Raw genomic sequence first — 16,933 nt, forward strand, 5'->3', positions numbered from 1 at the left:
AGATCGATGCTCATGCTGTTGATCACTGGATTGGTCTTTATAGATTGCGCAAGAAATATAACACCAGACTGGTCTAGTCTATGGTTCGCGCAAGAAATAAAGCGCTGTTTCGCACATGAACAGTCAGTTTACAACTTAGGTGCTCTTGTGTGTTTTTCTAATTAAATACATCTTAAATACATACGCTACTTAAATACAGTTCTAAACAAGCGAACAAGATAATACTCTATCATAACAATGGTTTGAAAAGAAATCTCTCTACTCCCGACATGGATTATGCTTTGTAGCAACCCACTATGTAATAACAACGCACTATGTAATAAAATCTTCATTTAACATTTCAGACTTAGGCGAGTTTATTACAAAGCACGTTGGTACTTTTGCGTAAGCCTGGAAAATGACTGAAAATCAAAGTTGAAGATATTCCTGCCGGTGAGGACAATATGTGTTCTACACCCTTAACTAGTGTAAACTAGGTCACATGCAAAGTAAAACACAACTTTGCAGATTCTGATACCTTTCGGTATGGATTTATCGAAACAAATCATCAAAAATGCAAAATCAACTTATAAAGTTGATAAATAACGCGATGAAAAAAACCGCGCAAAAACCGTAGTTTTAACGATTCACTAATTTTCCCCCAGCGCTTGGGGGAATGGAATTGGTTTCAACAGCTGGGCTGCGCTCATAGCACATGCGCAGTGAGATAAGTTCGCGCAGCTTGGAAGCGGGTTGTCCGGTGAATACTCGGTGAAGGCCTTGGTTGTGATCTATTTTTCTAATGTTTTGTTGATATTTCAGAGGCGCGAGCTTTTTATATGTTATTACAGTAGATTACCGATTTAACTGTTTATATAATTTCATTTGTCTATTTCACCACACGTTCTTCTTACCGAGTCACTTTTTCAGTTCGATACTTAAAAGCAATGTCGTTATTTAGCGTTGACAGAATTTCTAACTGTGATATAGATATATCGTTGTCACAGACAAAACAAAATTTCTGTTTTCTTGACACCTATGTGTCTGCCTGCCCGTCTGCTAATGACAATATTCAATACACAACTTCGATCACTGACCACATGCAATTTGAACTTAACACCTATCAGGTAGTGGGTGCTGGTGGGTGGTGATGTTTGTGGATGATGGTTGGTGGTGGTCGGTGGTGGTGGTCGGAGATTGTGGGTGGTGATGTTGGTGGGTGATGGTCGGTGGTGGTGGTCGGAGGTTGTGGGTGGTGATGTTGGTGGGTGATGGTCGGTGGTGGTGGTCGGAGGTTGTGGGTGGTGATGTTGGTGGGTGATGGTCGGTGGTGGTGGTCGGAGGTTGTGGGTGGTGATGTTGGTGGGTGATGGTCGGTGGTGGTGGTCGGAGGTTGTGGGTGGTGATGTTGGTGGGTGATGGTCGGTGGTGGTGGTCGGAGGTTGTGGGTGGTGATGTTGGTGGGTGGTGGTGGTCGGTGGTGGTGGTCGGAGGTTGTAATGGGTGGTGATGATTGGTGTGGTCGGATGGTCGGTGGTGGTGGTCGGAGGTTGTGGGTGGTGATGTTGGTGGGTGATGGTCGGTGGTGGTGGTCGGAGGTTGTGGGTGGTGATGTTGGTAGGTGATGGCTGGTGTCGGTCGGTGGTGATGGTAGTGTGGGTGGTGGTTGTTGGTGACGGTGGTGGAGGTCGTCGTCGTCGTCAACATCATAATCATTATCATCTTTCAGGACGCATCTTGACATATACAACTTACGGTGAGCTGTATGCGGTGTAAGCTGTATACGGATTTATACTCTCATAGAGCTCATTCGTAAGCTGTATACGGGGTAAGCTCTGTGCGGCCAAACAGGTCTTGCTATGTCCTTCGTTATATGTCTGTTAGTCTCTGTTGACGAGTGAGTTCGGACCCCTTGATCTCTGGGTCCCTAGCGACCGTTTTAGGCCCCACAATTAACTTTTGCCCCTCCCATTAAATGTATCTAGTTATTAAATAAACAGTACTTGAAGAGTTCTAGATGTTTTCATTTCATTTAGAGCTTACCTCTTTCCGAACAATTGATAAGATCATTTATATAACACAGTCGGCGCTATATGACCTTTTCGGTGTCGGTGCGCAGTAAAATTCAACAAACAAAGACATAATATTTCGCTTTCCACCTCTCGTTTATGTGGGAAAGAATGGTATAGTACTGGTTAGGAATTCCAGGAACAGTGTAAGGATATCTGACCGCCTTTATATAACTTAAATCCGGTTGGAAAGGGCGTTAAATGCAACAAAGATAAAAATAAAATGAAGGAAGATGTTATCTAAACAGACCCGTCCCCAATGTCGTCCAAGCTTTGAAAACATTAACATTAACATTAAATCAGATCCTTTATCACATATCTTGAAAACATATCCGTAGCTGCTATTATAACATATTATAAAATACTATTTAAAAAAAGAAAAAAAAAAAAAATTCTCTCGATATTTTAACAAATATATAAAAATCCTCCGTGGCAGAGTTCTCGATCTTGCCGCGGTCGGTAGGCTTTTACTAACTGAGAATATTGCAAGCTGGTAAGTTCTATTGTGTACAGCAGTATGGGTTTAGTGAACTTTACGGGTGAGCCACAACACATATATGGCCAACATTCTTCAATACGTAAACACAAATACATACACACAGGTACTAATACACAAACCTACCAACATACCCGAGCGGATACGGGGTGGAATGGATCCACGGCAAACCCCACTTGTTGTACCTGTCACAATAGGCAATTAACTGGATAGGGCGGAAGTTGATTTTCAATCATTTTTTAGGCTTACGGGTGACGTTAGACACTTTGTAAGTTTTATTACATAATGCGTTAAGATGTGCAAAATCTTATTACATTTCGCTAATCAACCCGGTATGTAATACCAACGCGTTTTGTAATAAACTATCAGAAAACTCAGAAATGATAACAGTTCATATCATGGAACGGGCTTAAGCTTGCATTTACGCTTAGTTAAGGGTGTAGAACACATATTGTTCTCACCGGAAGGAATATCTTCAACTTCATTTTCTAGGCTTACGCCAAAGTTACTTTGTAATAAAATCGCCTAAGTCCGAAATGTTTTTGGACTTTGAAGATTTTATTACATAGTGCGTTGTTGCTACATAGTGGGTTGCTACTAGAGTAACCCAGTTTGTAATAATCCGTCATGTAATAAAATCGTCTAAGTGCGAAATTGTTTTGGACTTTGAATTACATAGTGCGTTGTTATTACAAAGTGGGTTGCTACAATGCTTCCCGGTAATTATTCATCGTATTTTCAGCCTCGGCGGTACTGCCCTGCCCAATTGAAAATTAGCTCTCTTGAGACATCCGAAATATATATTTTAGCCTTCGCTGTGATGGCCACCTCTTCACGGTGGCGTTCTAAGTCCCGACACTGGCACAATATGTCTCTCAGCTATCCTGCCACAAATACACATACAAGTAGTCATCACTGCCATGAAACAAATACAACCGGCTCTTGATAACCTGAGACTTATCCTTCAGTGCCCTAAGACGGACATAAATTACCCTCAATGTCCTGAAACATACAAAAACGTCAATGCCCTTAAACTAATACAAATGCGTAGGTCCCAATGTATGTCTTTTAACAGTCCGTATGATTTGTATACTCACCAAGCTTGATCAAGCTCATGAAGATGTATGGCACAGCAGCTGAAGCTTAAAACAGTGGACAGTAAACCAGACACTTCCCAAGCCACATAGTTTTAGTTGGGTAATTAGTTACATCAGTATTTCACAAGTCATGGTGTATTATAACACGGACCTGGCTACACGTGGACAAGGCAATAGTGAGTTGAAAGCGATCTGTTGATTATTTCGAATTGATAAAAACGTAATCGTGTTATAGCTCTTTCTTGCGTGGCCATGTCTTGTAGAAAGGCCACCACCATTATAAGACTGTGTGCATTCAATAATACTTAACAGTCCTTGGCTTATAACGGATCTACATATGTGCTAAAAATGTTGTGGCTCCCTTCAGAAAATGTACATTTTGAAAAGCCACGTACAGTAAACGTTCATATCGAACCCGCTCATAACGAACTGATGGATATAACGAACTACAATTAGTTTGTTTATTTCATTTCGTTACAAACGAAGTTTACTGAACCCCTGAAACTATTTTTATCCCATTGTTCTCCAGTCGGATTACATCTCATATATTAGGATGTGATAATATCCCGGACAGTAAATATAAAATGATTACACAATGTCATTTAGAAAGTGGTCAAATGTAACATATGTTATATTTGGGATTACACTTTCTTCGTTAAGTACAAATTCCAGTACTTTTGTTGGGTTGAGTCCCATTCGGGATTCGAACCCACACCCTCAGGGTCAGGTACCTAATCGTCAGTACACACTGTCAGCCGCCTAACTCGCTCAACCACCGCGACAAATACATATCTGTTGACATTTGCGTTGACTGCTGTCCCCAAATCCATAAAAGCAGGCTATTTGAATATGGGAATGGAGGTATATGTCCCCAATCCACTCCGATGTTACAATTGTCAGAAATTTGGACATGTCTGGTATGCGATCGCTGTAGAGGCAGTCATGAAGGCTCTAGTTGTATTACAGTTCTCAAGTGCGCAACTGTAAGGGTCAGCATGAAGCAACGTCAAAATCGTGTCCTTCCTGTATGTACGAAAAGGATGTTTTGACAGTGAAATGTCAAAGCTGGAAAATATATCTCCTTCCCGTCTTATTCCATCTCCTCCTTGGCAAGTTGACTACCGTTAACAACATTTAAGAAATCCAAAACTAATGAATTACAATATAAACAAGAATTTAATCAATTAAAACGTACATATAATACATACACATCCTTATTTACAGATGGGTCCAAGGATGGTGGAGCGGTGGCTTGTGCCACTGTCATTGGATCCAGAACAATATCTTCTCGATTACCAAATAACAGCTTAATTTTCACAGCAGAAGCAAATGCAATACTAACAGCACTTAAATATATTCATAGACATCCTCAAAATAAACAATGTATCATATTTTCTGACACTCTTTCGTGCCTTCAGGCTCTTAAAAATCTTATATGTAAACATCTCCTTTTAATTAGGAAATAGAATTATTAGATAAATCTTCAACAATATGTTTTGTAAATAGATAAATAAAATTTTGTTATAAATGGCAATATATATTAGCAACTGCGGTTCTTAGTGGCTGTATATATCCTCAAAGGGAGTTGAAGTACTGTAACATTATTGTCCCCCTGTGATGATACGTAAGTCCCCAAAACATTCAGTAAATTTACACTTGCCAAATTCTTTAAACGTAGCATTTTTATAGATTAAAATTATGGCTAAATCTGACTACAATAGCCAATGGCTGAAGGAATGATGTAAATCCAGCTAGGGTCCATGCAGGTAGCAAATGTACTGTCCCCATGGTGCCAAGTATGGTGATATATAGTATGACCAGACATAATTGAGAATTTTAGGAATATGTTTAATTGGATTTCTAGTATAAACAACCTTGACTAGCTATCAAGTGCGTGGTTTCATTCAAGAGAGACAACTCCGTTAAACCTTTTCATTAGTTTGTGAAGAGTTATCCCCCTTTGTTTACATTTATAGTGATCCTCAGCATGGATGATTTAGAGAAGGGGAAGTTGATTTTAGAGTATTATAACAAGGACATCAGATCAGATAAAGTGATTTCAAGTAGAACAGGCATCCCTTTGTCGACTGTTTATCGTGTTTTGAAAAATATTGCAAATGGATATGGCACTGAGCACCAGGGAGGCGCAGGTAGGCCCAGAAAATTGACTGTCGGTGACAGGAGGCGGCATGGTATTCTTGTTTCTAAAAACAAACGAAGAAGTTTAGAAAACTTAAGGCTGGATATGATTGATAGAGGAACTGTCTGTAAAGAGACAGTTGGAACTGAGCCGCATGCAATGGGTATGCAGAAAAGTCGAGGAATTCCATCACCGATCATGAAACCTGAACAAAAGGAGCGAAGGTTGAACATTATTAGATTGGCCTAACCTAAATCCAGTAGAAAATGTTTGGGGACTTGTGAAGGAAAGTGTCAATAAGAAAAATCTGACAAATATTGCTGAAATGAAAGAAGAGGTGGTCCGATATTGGGACAGCATGAACCACGACTTTCTAACTTCTTTGATCAGTAGTATGCCCCGCCGCATGAAGCCTGCATTGCTGCCCATGGTGACTTGACAAAACACTAACTGTTCACCTGTCTTTGAATCTGGAGTTATGTTCTGCTAATATTCACATTTAATACGTGAGTAATGAATGAAAAAAATATTAAATTACAATCTTTAAATTCTCAATAATTTCTGGTTGTACCTTCAGTTGTTGTCGATATATAGCCTGTTTTTATATTGTATCGTCTTGCATAGTTAAAATGTTTGAAATTTAATTAGTACTTTAACAATTATATCTGTGATAAACTGGTTAATTACTGTCCTTCACGGACAGGTTTTTATAATTTACCTGTAATTATAAATATATTACTTGATATAGTCACGATATGGCTGAAATACTTCTGCCGTCGTTGTAGATGCTTTTTTACTGATTATCTTGTATTCTGGCCTAACAGACGTCGTTGTTAGAGCTTTTTGTAATGATCGTCTATATTCTGGTGTCACAGGCGGCGTTGTTAACACTTTTTGTACTGATCTTCTTGTATTCTGTATTGTTAGGGCTTTGTGTACTGATCATCATATGCATTTATTCTGGCGTCACGGGCGTCGTTGTTAGCACTTTTTGTACTGATCATCTCATATTCGTCGTTGTAAATGCTTTTTGCTGATCATCTCTATATATGGCGTCTCAGACGGGTTGTCATACAGACGTTTTTGTACTGATCATCTTATATATTCTCAGACATCACAAATGCGTCGTTATTAAATGATCATCTTATTTTGTACTGATCATCTTATATTCTGGCATCTCAGACGTCACAGACGTCGTTGTAAATGCTTTTTGTACTGATCATCTTATATTCTGGCGTCACAGACGTCGTTGTAAATGCTTTTTGTACTGATCATCTTATATTCGGGCGTCTCAGACGTCGTTGTAAATGCTTTTTGTACTGATCATCTTATATTCTAGCGTCTCAGACATCGTTGTAAATGCTTTTTGTACTGATCATCTTATATTCGGGCGTCTCAGAGGTCGTTGTAAATGCTTTTTGTACTGATCATCTTATATTTTGGCGTCTCAGACATCGTTGCAAATGCTTTTTGTACTGATCATCTTACATTCGGGCATCACAGACGTCGTTGTAAATGCTTTTTGTACTGATCATCTTATATTCGGGCGTCTCAGACATCGTTGTAGATTCTGGCGTCACACGCGTCGTTGTTAGGACCCTTGTCGACCAACTACGTTTGTCACACCCGATATTACAGCCCGACCGACGTGTACGTGAAACACATGTTAAATGTGTGTTTCCTTCATCACCTCGTTTCCCTGGCTGTGACTTGCTCATTTTTTTCTTCTCGAGTCTTCTGTCAAGTAGCCCAATTCAAGGGAAGCAACTCTTGTTGAATTATTATAAAGATTGTCTGAAGATTCACGTTCAACCTGTAAAGCTTATTTTGACATGCTGAATTAACAGGAATGTATGTGTTTTGTTTAACTCTCCCACCTTGGATTAAGGCAATATCAGCTGCTATATAAAGAATGTTGTAAACAAAGAGAATATAGAAAATATCAGTTACCCTTTCTTAAGGTTACACCTGATATGAATATATATGTTGAAAATATCAGGCAGTATATTGAGAATGCACATACATGATATAAGGAATGGAAATATATTGAAAATTCAAAGAAGGAATATCATGAGAAACACGAGGGACATTAGTTGAACTACTGCAAATACAAGGAATGTTGATGTATTGAAAGATCAAGGAATATCAGTCAATACATTGACAATAAACGAATATGATTTACCCAATCGATGATAAAATGACTTTGAGTTTATCTATAACGTATATACCTGGAATATCTTTTGTCTGTTGAGAACGCAAGGAATAGGTGCTCATCTGTAGATATTGAAAGACAGTTAACCTCATTCGAATGCAAGGAATATTAGTCACTCAATTGAGAATATAAGAATAAGATACGTTTTCCTCTTCTGAAAATTCCAGTAATATTAGGTAATGTATTGGAAACACAAGGAATTGGGTTTAAACTATTGCGACTACGAGGAATGTTAGTTGACTGTTGACTATGCAAGGAATATGAGTTAATCTATACTTCCCACAAAAAGTTTAGACTCACTAGTGTAAATATAGCCACTTACTTCAGGCAACTTTTTTAATCTAACTTTTGCAAAATATTCCACACTGTTTAAAGGTACTGTTTACACATGAACTGATGTATTGTAAAACAAATTTGTAACGTTGAAAAGATTTGTGTTATGAGTTCAATAAATGATAAAAATCTCTTAAAACTGGCGAATTCTTAACAATACTTTACACCAAAACGCAGCAGTTCACATGCACGATATTTGCACATGCTTTTCAGCAATTTGATGTATGACCCTCGTGCATGAAGTTTGCAGTTGCTTCCCCCAAGTAGTGGAGCAATCAGTCTTCGATGTAACCATATATATACATAACATATAGTGAGTGCTTTAAGTGAGTCTAAACTTTTGGTGGGTAGTATATACTCATGCCAATAATGGTTGTCACCCCCTTCAATTGTTTTAATTGGAGAGGGGGTGTGGAGTGGAGTGGGGGTGTAGAGGGGTTGGGGTGGGGAGGGGATGACAACCATTATTGGCATGAGTATATATCATACATTCAACCCACTGATATTACCCTGAAGTAATTGATAATATATTATTAATACAAGTTGTATTAGTTAATCTGTAGCACAGTGAAGAGAATAATAGGTATATTATTAGCGAAATAGAATATACCAGGAACTACTAGTTATCTATAAGGAACACAGATTATCTGAAATAATCTATTGAGTGTACAGATAGGTATGAGGAGCTGTTCGAGAAGAGGAGTAAAATGTTAGCATCTGTGGGGCGCCATCTCGTGTGTCCTACAATTGTACCAAACACTGTCCGCTACTGTCAGAATTAAAAATAGTAACATCTGTACAACCATCTCAGATGTGCGCCTCTCAATATGTCTTACACGTGTAAAATCGCTGCTCGTTAGGATTCGCAGTAAACAGTCAATGAAATGTAGATGAAATCAGCTGTGACTGCATGGATTCCCAAGGTTGGCTGGTTTGTTGTTTAAAGGCGCACTCAGCAATATTCCAGCTGTATGGCTGTACGATCAGTACTTAATCGAGTCTGGAGCAGGTCAGAGTGAGTGAGTTTAGTTTTATGCCGTTTTTAGCAAATATCAAGGCAGGATTACTAAACATGGGTTTCACACATTGTACTCATGTGGGGAATCCATGATTTTGGCGAAGGTTGGGGGGAGGGGGGGGTGCTCCTTAGGGAAATTCTTCCGGGGGAGAGGGGGATTTCTGGTGTCCCCCACCGTGATATTGCTGGAATATTGCTAACAGCGGCTTAAAATTCACTCACTATGAATGTTTCATCTTTAATGTATGTTCATTGCAGAGGCTGGATGCTAGACTCGTCGTTCGTGAGAGCACACTATAGCACGTTAAACTGCTGACATTCTTACTAATCTACTTGGATTCTGGGGGGGCGGTGGGTTAGCCTAGTGGTTTAGGCGTTCGCTCGTCATGCCGAAGTCTCGGGTTCAATTCCCAACATGGGCACAATATGTGAAGCCCATTTCTGGTGTCCCCCGCCGTGATATTGCTTGAATATTGCTCAAAACGGCGTAAAACTAAACTTACTCACTCACTTGGATTTTGGAACACGGTCACTGGATTCCGGGACACAGCTTTACACATCTAATTGTGGCAAACAAGGCGACTGTGCCACCATATCCTAAAATATACAATTCGGCCAAATACAATCTCCTGTTATCAACGAAGGAGATCATCGGATTCTGACACGTCAAAGGGACGGAACTCTGTACAGCGAGGTGTGGCGAATGACGAATGGGCCACCCATATTCACACTGATCTACAAGTATACAATTACATTCTCCTGCTATCTGCTGTGGGTTTACTGACATACACAACTGCCATCACCTATTGCTGGAAGCTGATGATCAGTCTGAGCAGGCGCTCAGTCTCCCGATAACGATATACCATCACAGTTGCTGTCCGGCGTTCACTGACCGCAATATGTCCACGCGTTCCTGGCATCATTGTCCGGACCGCTCACTGACCGTAAAATGTCCCATGTAACTACCAGAAACATCTCGCCCACTCTACCATGAACACTGATTAGCATACCTACTAACGACACAGACAGTCCCGCTTACTCACCTGTGAATAACCACTATCACCATCGACACCCACTTCCTCCATTCCCACAAACGCCGACCACAATCACCATCAACACCCACTTCCTCCACACACACCCCCCCCAACGCCGACCACCATCGACACCTACCTCCATCCCACTAACGCCGACCACCATCACCATCGAGACCCACTTCCTCCATCCACACCAACACCGACCACCACTACCATCAACCACTTCCTCCATCCCCATCAACGCCCACCTCCATCACCATCGCATCGACCCTACTTCCTCCATCCCCATCCCCACCAACGCCGACCACCATCACCATCGACATCCACTTCCTGCATCCCGACCAACGCCGACTACCATCACCATCGACATCCACCACCACCAACGCCGACCACCATCACCATCGACACCGCACTTCCTCCATCCCACCAACGCCGACCACCATCACCATCGACATCCACTTCCTCCATCCCCACCAACGCCGACCACCATCACCATCGACATCCACTTCCTCCATCCCCACCAACGCCGACCACCATCACCATAATTGACACTTCCTCCACCAACGCCCCACCACCATCACCATCGACATCCACTTCCTCCATCCCTTCCATCAACGCCGACCACCATCATCATTCACATCCATCCCACCAACGCCGACCACCACCGACCACCATCGACCATCCACTTCCTCCATCCCGACCAACGCCGACCACCATCACCATCGACAACCACTTTCCATCCTTCCACCAACACCACCACCACCATCATCGATATCCACTTCCCCACTTCCTCCATCCCCACTAACGCCAACCACCATCACCATCGCAACAACGCCGACCACCTTCCATCCATCCACTTCTCCATCCCAACGCCGACCACCATCACCATCAACATCCACTTCCTCTCCGTCCCCCACCAACGCCGACCAACTATCACCATCGACATGGACTTCCTCATCCATTTCCTCCTTCCATTCACCAACGCCGACCACCATCACCATCCGACATCCACTCTCCATCGACCCACTTACACCGACCACCATCAACGGCACCACCATCACCATCCATATCCATCCTCCATCCATCACCAACGCCGACCACCATCACCATCGACATCCACTTCCTCCATCTAACCCACCACCAACGCCGACCACCATCACCATCGACAACCACTTCCTCCATCCCCATCAACGCCGACCACCATCACCATCGACATCCACTTCCTCCATCCCCACCAACGCCGACCACCATCACCATCGACATCCACTTCCTCCATCCCCACCAACGCCGACCACCATCACCATCGACATCCACTTCCTCCATCCCCACCAACGCCGACCACCATCACCATCGACATCCACTTCCTCCATCCCCACCAACGCCGACCACCATCACTTTCGACACCACTCTCCATCCCCACCAACACCTGACCACCATCACCATCCAACATCCACTTCCTCCACCACCAACGCCGAACCACCATCACCATGACACCACTTCCTCCATCCCCACCAACGCCGACCACCATCACCATCAACACCTATACCTCCATCCCCACCAACGCTGACCACCATCACCATCGACAACAGACGTCCCTCCATCCTCCACCAACGCCGACCACCACCATCCATCGACACCCACTTCCTCCATCCATCCCCACCAACACCGCCGACCACCATCACCATCGACGACCCACCTCCATCCCCACCAACGCCGACCACCATCACCATCGACACCCACCTCCATCCCCCAACAACGCCGACCACCATCACCATCGACCACCTACCTCCATCCCCCACCAACGCCGACCACCATCACCATCGACACCCACTTCCTCCATCCCCACAACGCCGACCACCATCACCATCGACATCCACTTCCTCCATCACCCACCAACGCCGACCACCATCAACCATCCATCAACTACCATCGACCATCATACTTCCATCCCCACCAACGCCGACCACCATCACCATCGACCATGACCTCGTTGATGACTACACGGCCCACTTCCTCCGTCCCCACCAACGCCGACCACCATCACCATCGAGACCCATTTCCATCCATTCCCACCAAGGCCGACCACCATCACCATCGACATCCACTTCCTCCATCCCCACCAACGCCGACCACTTCCATCACCATCAATCGACACCCGCTTACCTCCATCCCCACAATGCCGACTATCTGGTTAAATGCCACTTTCTTTACCCCGTCGACACTATACTTTCTCCATCCCCACCAACGCCGACCACCATCGACACTTCCTCCATCCCCACCAACACCTCCAACCCCATCAACACCGATGCCCCACCATCACCATCGACATCCACTTCCTCCATCCCCACCAACGCCGACCACCATCACCATCGACACCCACTTCCTCCATCCCCACCAACGCCGACATCACCATCACCATCCGACACCTACCTCCATCCATCCTCCATCCCCCACCAACGCCGACCACCATCACCATCGACATCCACTTCCTCCATCCCCCGCCAGCACACCGACCACCATCACCATCGACATCCACCATTCCTCCATCCCCACCCACCATCGCCACCAACGCCAATACCGTCACCATCCCACCATCACACCTACCTCGATCCCCACAAACTTCCACCATCCATGCCATACCCGTTACCTCCATCCCCATCAACGCCGACCACCATCACCACATCGACATCCACTTCCTCCATCCCCACCAACACCGACCACCATCTACCTTTCGACATCTATACCTCCATCCCCACTTCCAACGCCCGGACTCCACCATCACCATCGACACCCACTTCCTCCATCCCCTCCATAACGCCAACACCTACCACTCATCCACTATCACCACCTTACCTCCATCCCATCACCACCAACGCCGACCACCATCATCATCGACCACTTCCTCCATCCCCACCAACGCCGACCACCATCACCATCGACATCCACTTCCTCCATCCCCTCACCAAAACCGACCACCATCACCATACGCCATCGACACCTCGACACCGCATCCTCCATCCCGACCCCACCACCGACAACGCCATCCCACCATCACTTCATCCATCCCCACTCACCGACCACCAATCACCATCCACGCCTCCATCCCACCCAGGCCAACGCTGACCACCATCACCATCGACACCTCCCTCCATCCCCACAACGCCGACCACCATCACCATCACCACCTACCTTCCATCACCCAACCGCTTCCATCAGCACATGCATCGGACCACCATCACCACCAACGCTGGCCACCTCACCATCGACATTTCACTACTTCTGCCGACCTCACATCAACGCTGACCACATCACCACCATCACCATCGACATCCCTTCATCCATCACCATCAACCACGATCTCCATCACTATCACCACCGACATCACCCACTTCCCCTACAATCCGACCACTAACATCCACACCCACTTCATCCACGCCGACCACCATCGACAACACCGACCACCATCACCACCACTAACACCTACAACTCCATCCCCACAACGCCGACCACCATCACCATCGACACCCACTTCCTCCATCCCACCCAACGCCGATCAACATCACCACTTCTCCATCCCCTTCAGCACCATCCCCACCAACATCCACTTCCTCCATCTCCTGCACTCCCCCAACGCCGATCAACATCACCATCGAAACTCCATCCTTCCTCAATCACCACCAACATCGACATCCACCTCAATCCACCACCAACGACCACCATCACCATCAACACCTTCCTCCATCCCCACCATTCGCCGACCACCATCACCATCGACACCCTACTTCCTCCATCCCCACCAACACCGACCACCATCGACACCCACTTCCTCCATCCCCACCAACACCGACCACCATCACCATCAACACCTATACCTCCAACCCCACAAACGCCGACCTCCATCACCATCGACACCCACTTCCTCCATTCCCACAAACGCCGACCACCATCGACACCACTTCCATCCCCACCAACACCCGACCACCATCACCATCAACACCTATACCTCCATCCCCACCAACGCCGACCACCGTCACCATCGATCCCCACCAACTTCCTCTATCCAAAACCAACGCCGACCACCATCACCATCGACATCTACTTCCTCCATCCCCACCAACCCCGACCACCATCACCATCGACATCCACTTCCTCCATCCCCACCAACGCCGAGCACCATCATCATCGACACCTACCTCCATCCGAACCAACACCGACCACCATCACTATCGACACCTACCTCCATCCCCACAACCCCGATCACCATCACCATCGACATCCACTTCCTCCATCCCCACAACCCCGACCACCATCACCATCGACACCCGCTTCCTCCATCCCCACCAACGCCGACCACCATCATCACCATCGACACTCACCTCCACCATCCCCACCAAAGCCAACCATCACCACCAACAGTAGACCAACATCACCGCCATCACTGATCAACACCAACACCAACACAACACACGACTACCATCACTGCCAACAGCGACAGTGAAATAGACATGGACGAACATATTCTCACTTGAATGCAGATTTTCGAAATTCAACTTCAGATTTATTCCATGTGTATTGATTCTGGCGTGGAATTGAGATAAATACGTCTACATCTGCATTAACCGAACTAAGTGGGCAATTCTTCGTCCAAGCAAAGACCGCGAGATGGAAGAGGTCTTCTTTCATTAGAAATATAAAATTCCTTTTGGATTTTGAACAAATAACATTACCCAATCTATACCGAAAAGACCAGTGACTCGAAATGTCATTGTTAGACACGTACCCACATTGTCAAGCATGTACGTGCGCAAGCAGTAATATGTAAAACAGTTCATTACGTTTCCAGTCAGTAACACACGAGTCCACATAGCTGTTGAGATATATACTGCACCAGGCTTCCGTACACGTGTCTTTAGTCTTATGCACGTGTCGATAGTGCTGATAAACATGTCTTTAGTCGTATACACGTGTCTTTAGTTGTATATGTGTCCATACACTTATACACGTGTCTTAAGTCTTAAACATGTGCCCATAGTTACACGTTTCCACACAGTTATACACTTGTCTATGGTCTTATACACTTGCCTTTAGTTAGTCTTAAATACGTGTCCATACAATTATACACGTGTCCATAATGTTACACACGTGTCGTTAGTTATGCACGTGTCCATACAGTTATACATGTGTGGATACAGCTACACACACGTGTCCAGTCACTTATGTACACGTGCCTATAGAGTTATCCACGTTTCCATAGTGTTATACTCGTTCCCATATCTCTCACTCGACCAATGCGACGTATTGCGGTTCAGACACACATTGGCAGTCACGTAGCGCTGGTTCAGACGTTGTTTTGTATTCCAGTTCCGGGTATTGACAGCCACCGCCCACCACGCTGCCTCCACTGTGTCGGTCCACTGTTTGTTGACACAGAGAACCAAGTAAATCCCGTCACACAGCTGTTCCATTATAGTTTGTAAATTTAATAACTCCCACGTCTAGCTAGCAATAATTCCAACACAAAAACTCGATTAAAAGCATCATTAGTGAGCTTTGTTGTAAATGATACAGTTATGGCGGCAGCGACCACGCCCCTCCCAGTTCTTATTACCATGGCGACGCGGCTCGAGGCTGCAAGCGGGATTTGCATTGTGATGCAGATTTCAGGGGGTTTGGTTGGTATATACATTGCAAATGATGCATGGGATAAATATCATGGCACATAATGTTTGCGGAATGTATGGCAGCCGGTTCAGTGTGGGGAAACCTTACACGCCAGATGTGTCTGTCTAAGTGCATCTCGGGAGCATACCTCATTTGACAAAATAACATAACTTCCGGTTATTTGCCTCATATGTTCCAAGTGATGAAGTTATACAATAAGAATTAAAATATATACTTATTTTCTTTTGATACAAAGACACAGTATTTCTTTCGTTGTGACAAAACATGGGCAGGATTAGTCAAGGAAATACTTCAACGGGTGACTATAAAATGGAAAAGCTAATTGAAGGAAATACCAGCATGGACGGTGGCTGTCTGAGAAAAATATACAAGAACGGGTTGAGATGTGTGAAAATACTTGCATGGTTGTAAAAATGGCTGGACCGATACTGGCTAGCGAACAGTAATCGCCCCGTAACAGTTATCGCCAATACATCAGTAACACGCGTGCGCAGTTCCGGTCAATTACAATTTCGGTATTTTTTCCCCACGGTATTTGACAAGAATAAAGGACAGCAATAGAACATTCTTAACGGCAAGTAACATAAGAGAAAAATTAGAGATAAAGTTATGAACCATATGAAAAATATAAACTGAAATATGTAATAGCAAGTTCAAGTTCACAAGTCATTAATTGTTTCACTCTCTATCAATCTACTGTAAAGGAAACACTCAGATAGTCACACAATAAATTATTCGAGGTTACTGTATGATATGAATATATATTATTTCAGGTATGGCATGAGAAATAGAGAATCTCACCCAAGTGTCTACTGATATCAGTTATATCACCACGAGTTGATAAAGTTACAAATATCCGAGGCTTGTTGAGGA

General features: G+C 44.4%; 3 protein-coding genes across 3 annotated transcripts; 2 read left to right on the forward strand and 1 right to left on the reverse strand.

The window, feature by feature from the left end:
- Nucleotides 1–1,102: 1,102 nt before the first annotated feature.
- Nucleotides 1,103–1,723, reverse strand: LOC124280113 (leucine-rich repeat extensin-like protein 3). The gene has a single exon (XM_046716004.1). The coding sequence runs from the start codon at nucleotides 1,721–1,723 to the stop codon at nucleotides 1,103–1,105; it is 621 nt and encodes a 206-aa protein (XP_046571960.1).
- A 10,142-nt stretch (nucleotides 1,724–11,865) lies between these two features.
- LOC124280114 (leucine-rich repeat extensin-like protein 3) lies at nucleotides 11,866–12,363 on the forward strand. Its single transcript, XM_046716005.1, has one exon. It carries the CDS (start codon nucleotides 11,866–11,868, stop codon nucleotides 12,361–12,363), a length of 498 nt encoding a protein of 165 aa, XP_046571961.1.
- Nucleotides 12,360–14,820, forward strand: LOC124280115 (extensin-like). Its single transcript, XM_046716006.1, has 2 exons — nucleotides 12,360–12,777; nucleotides 12,884–14,820. The coding sequence occupies exons 1-2, from the start codon at nucleotides 12,360–12,362 to the stop codon at nucleotides 14,818–14,820; spliced, it is 2,355 nt and encodes a 784-aa protein (XP_046571962.1).
- Nucleotides 14,821–16,933: the final 2,113 nt, after the last annotated feature.

The sequence above is a fragment of the Haliotis rubra genome, unplaced genomic scaffold (genome assembly GCF_003918875.1).
Source record: "Haliotis rubra isolate DU_JTF1 unplaced genomic scaffold, ASM391887v1 Scf260, whole genome shotgun sequence".
NCBI lineage: Eukaryota > Metazoa > Mollusca > Gastropoda > Lepetellida > Haliotidae > Haliotis > Haliotis rubra.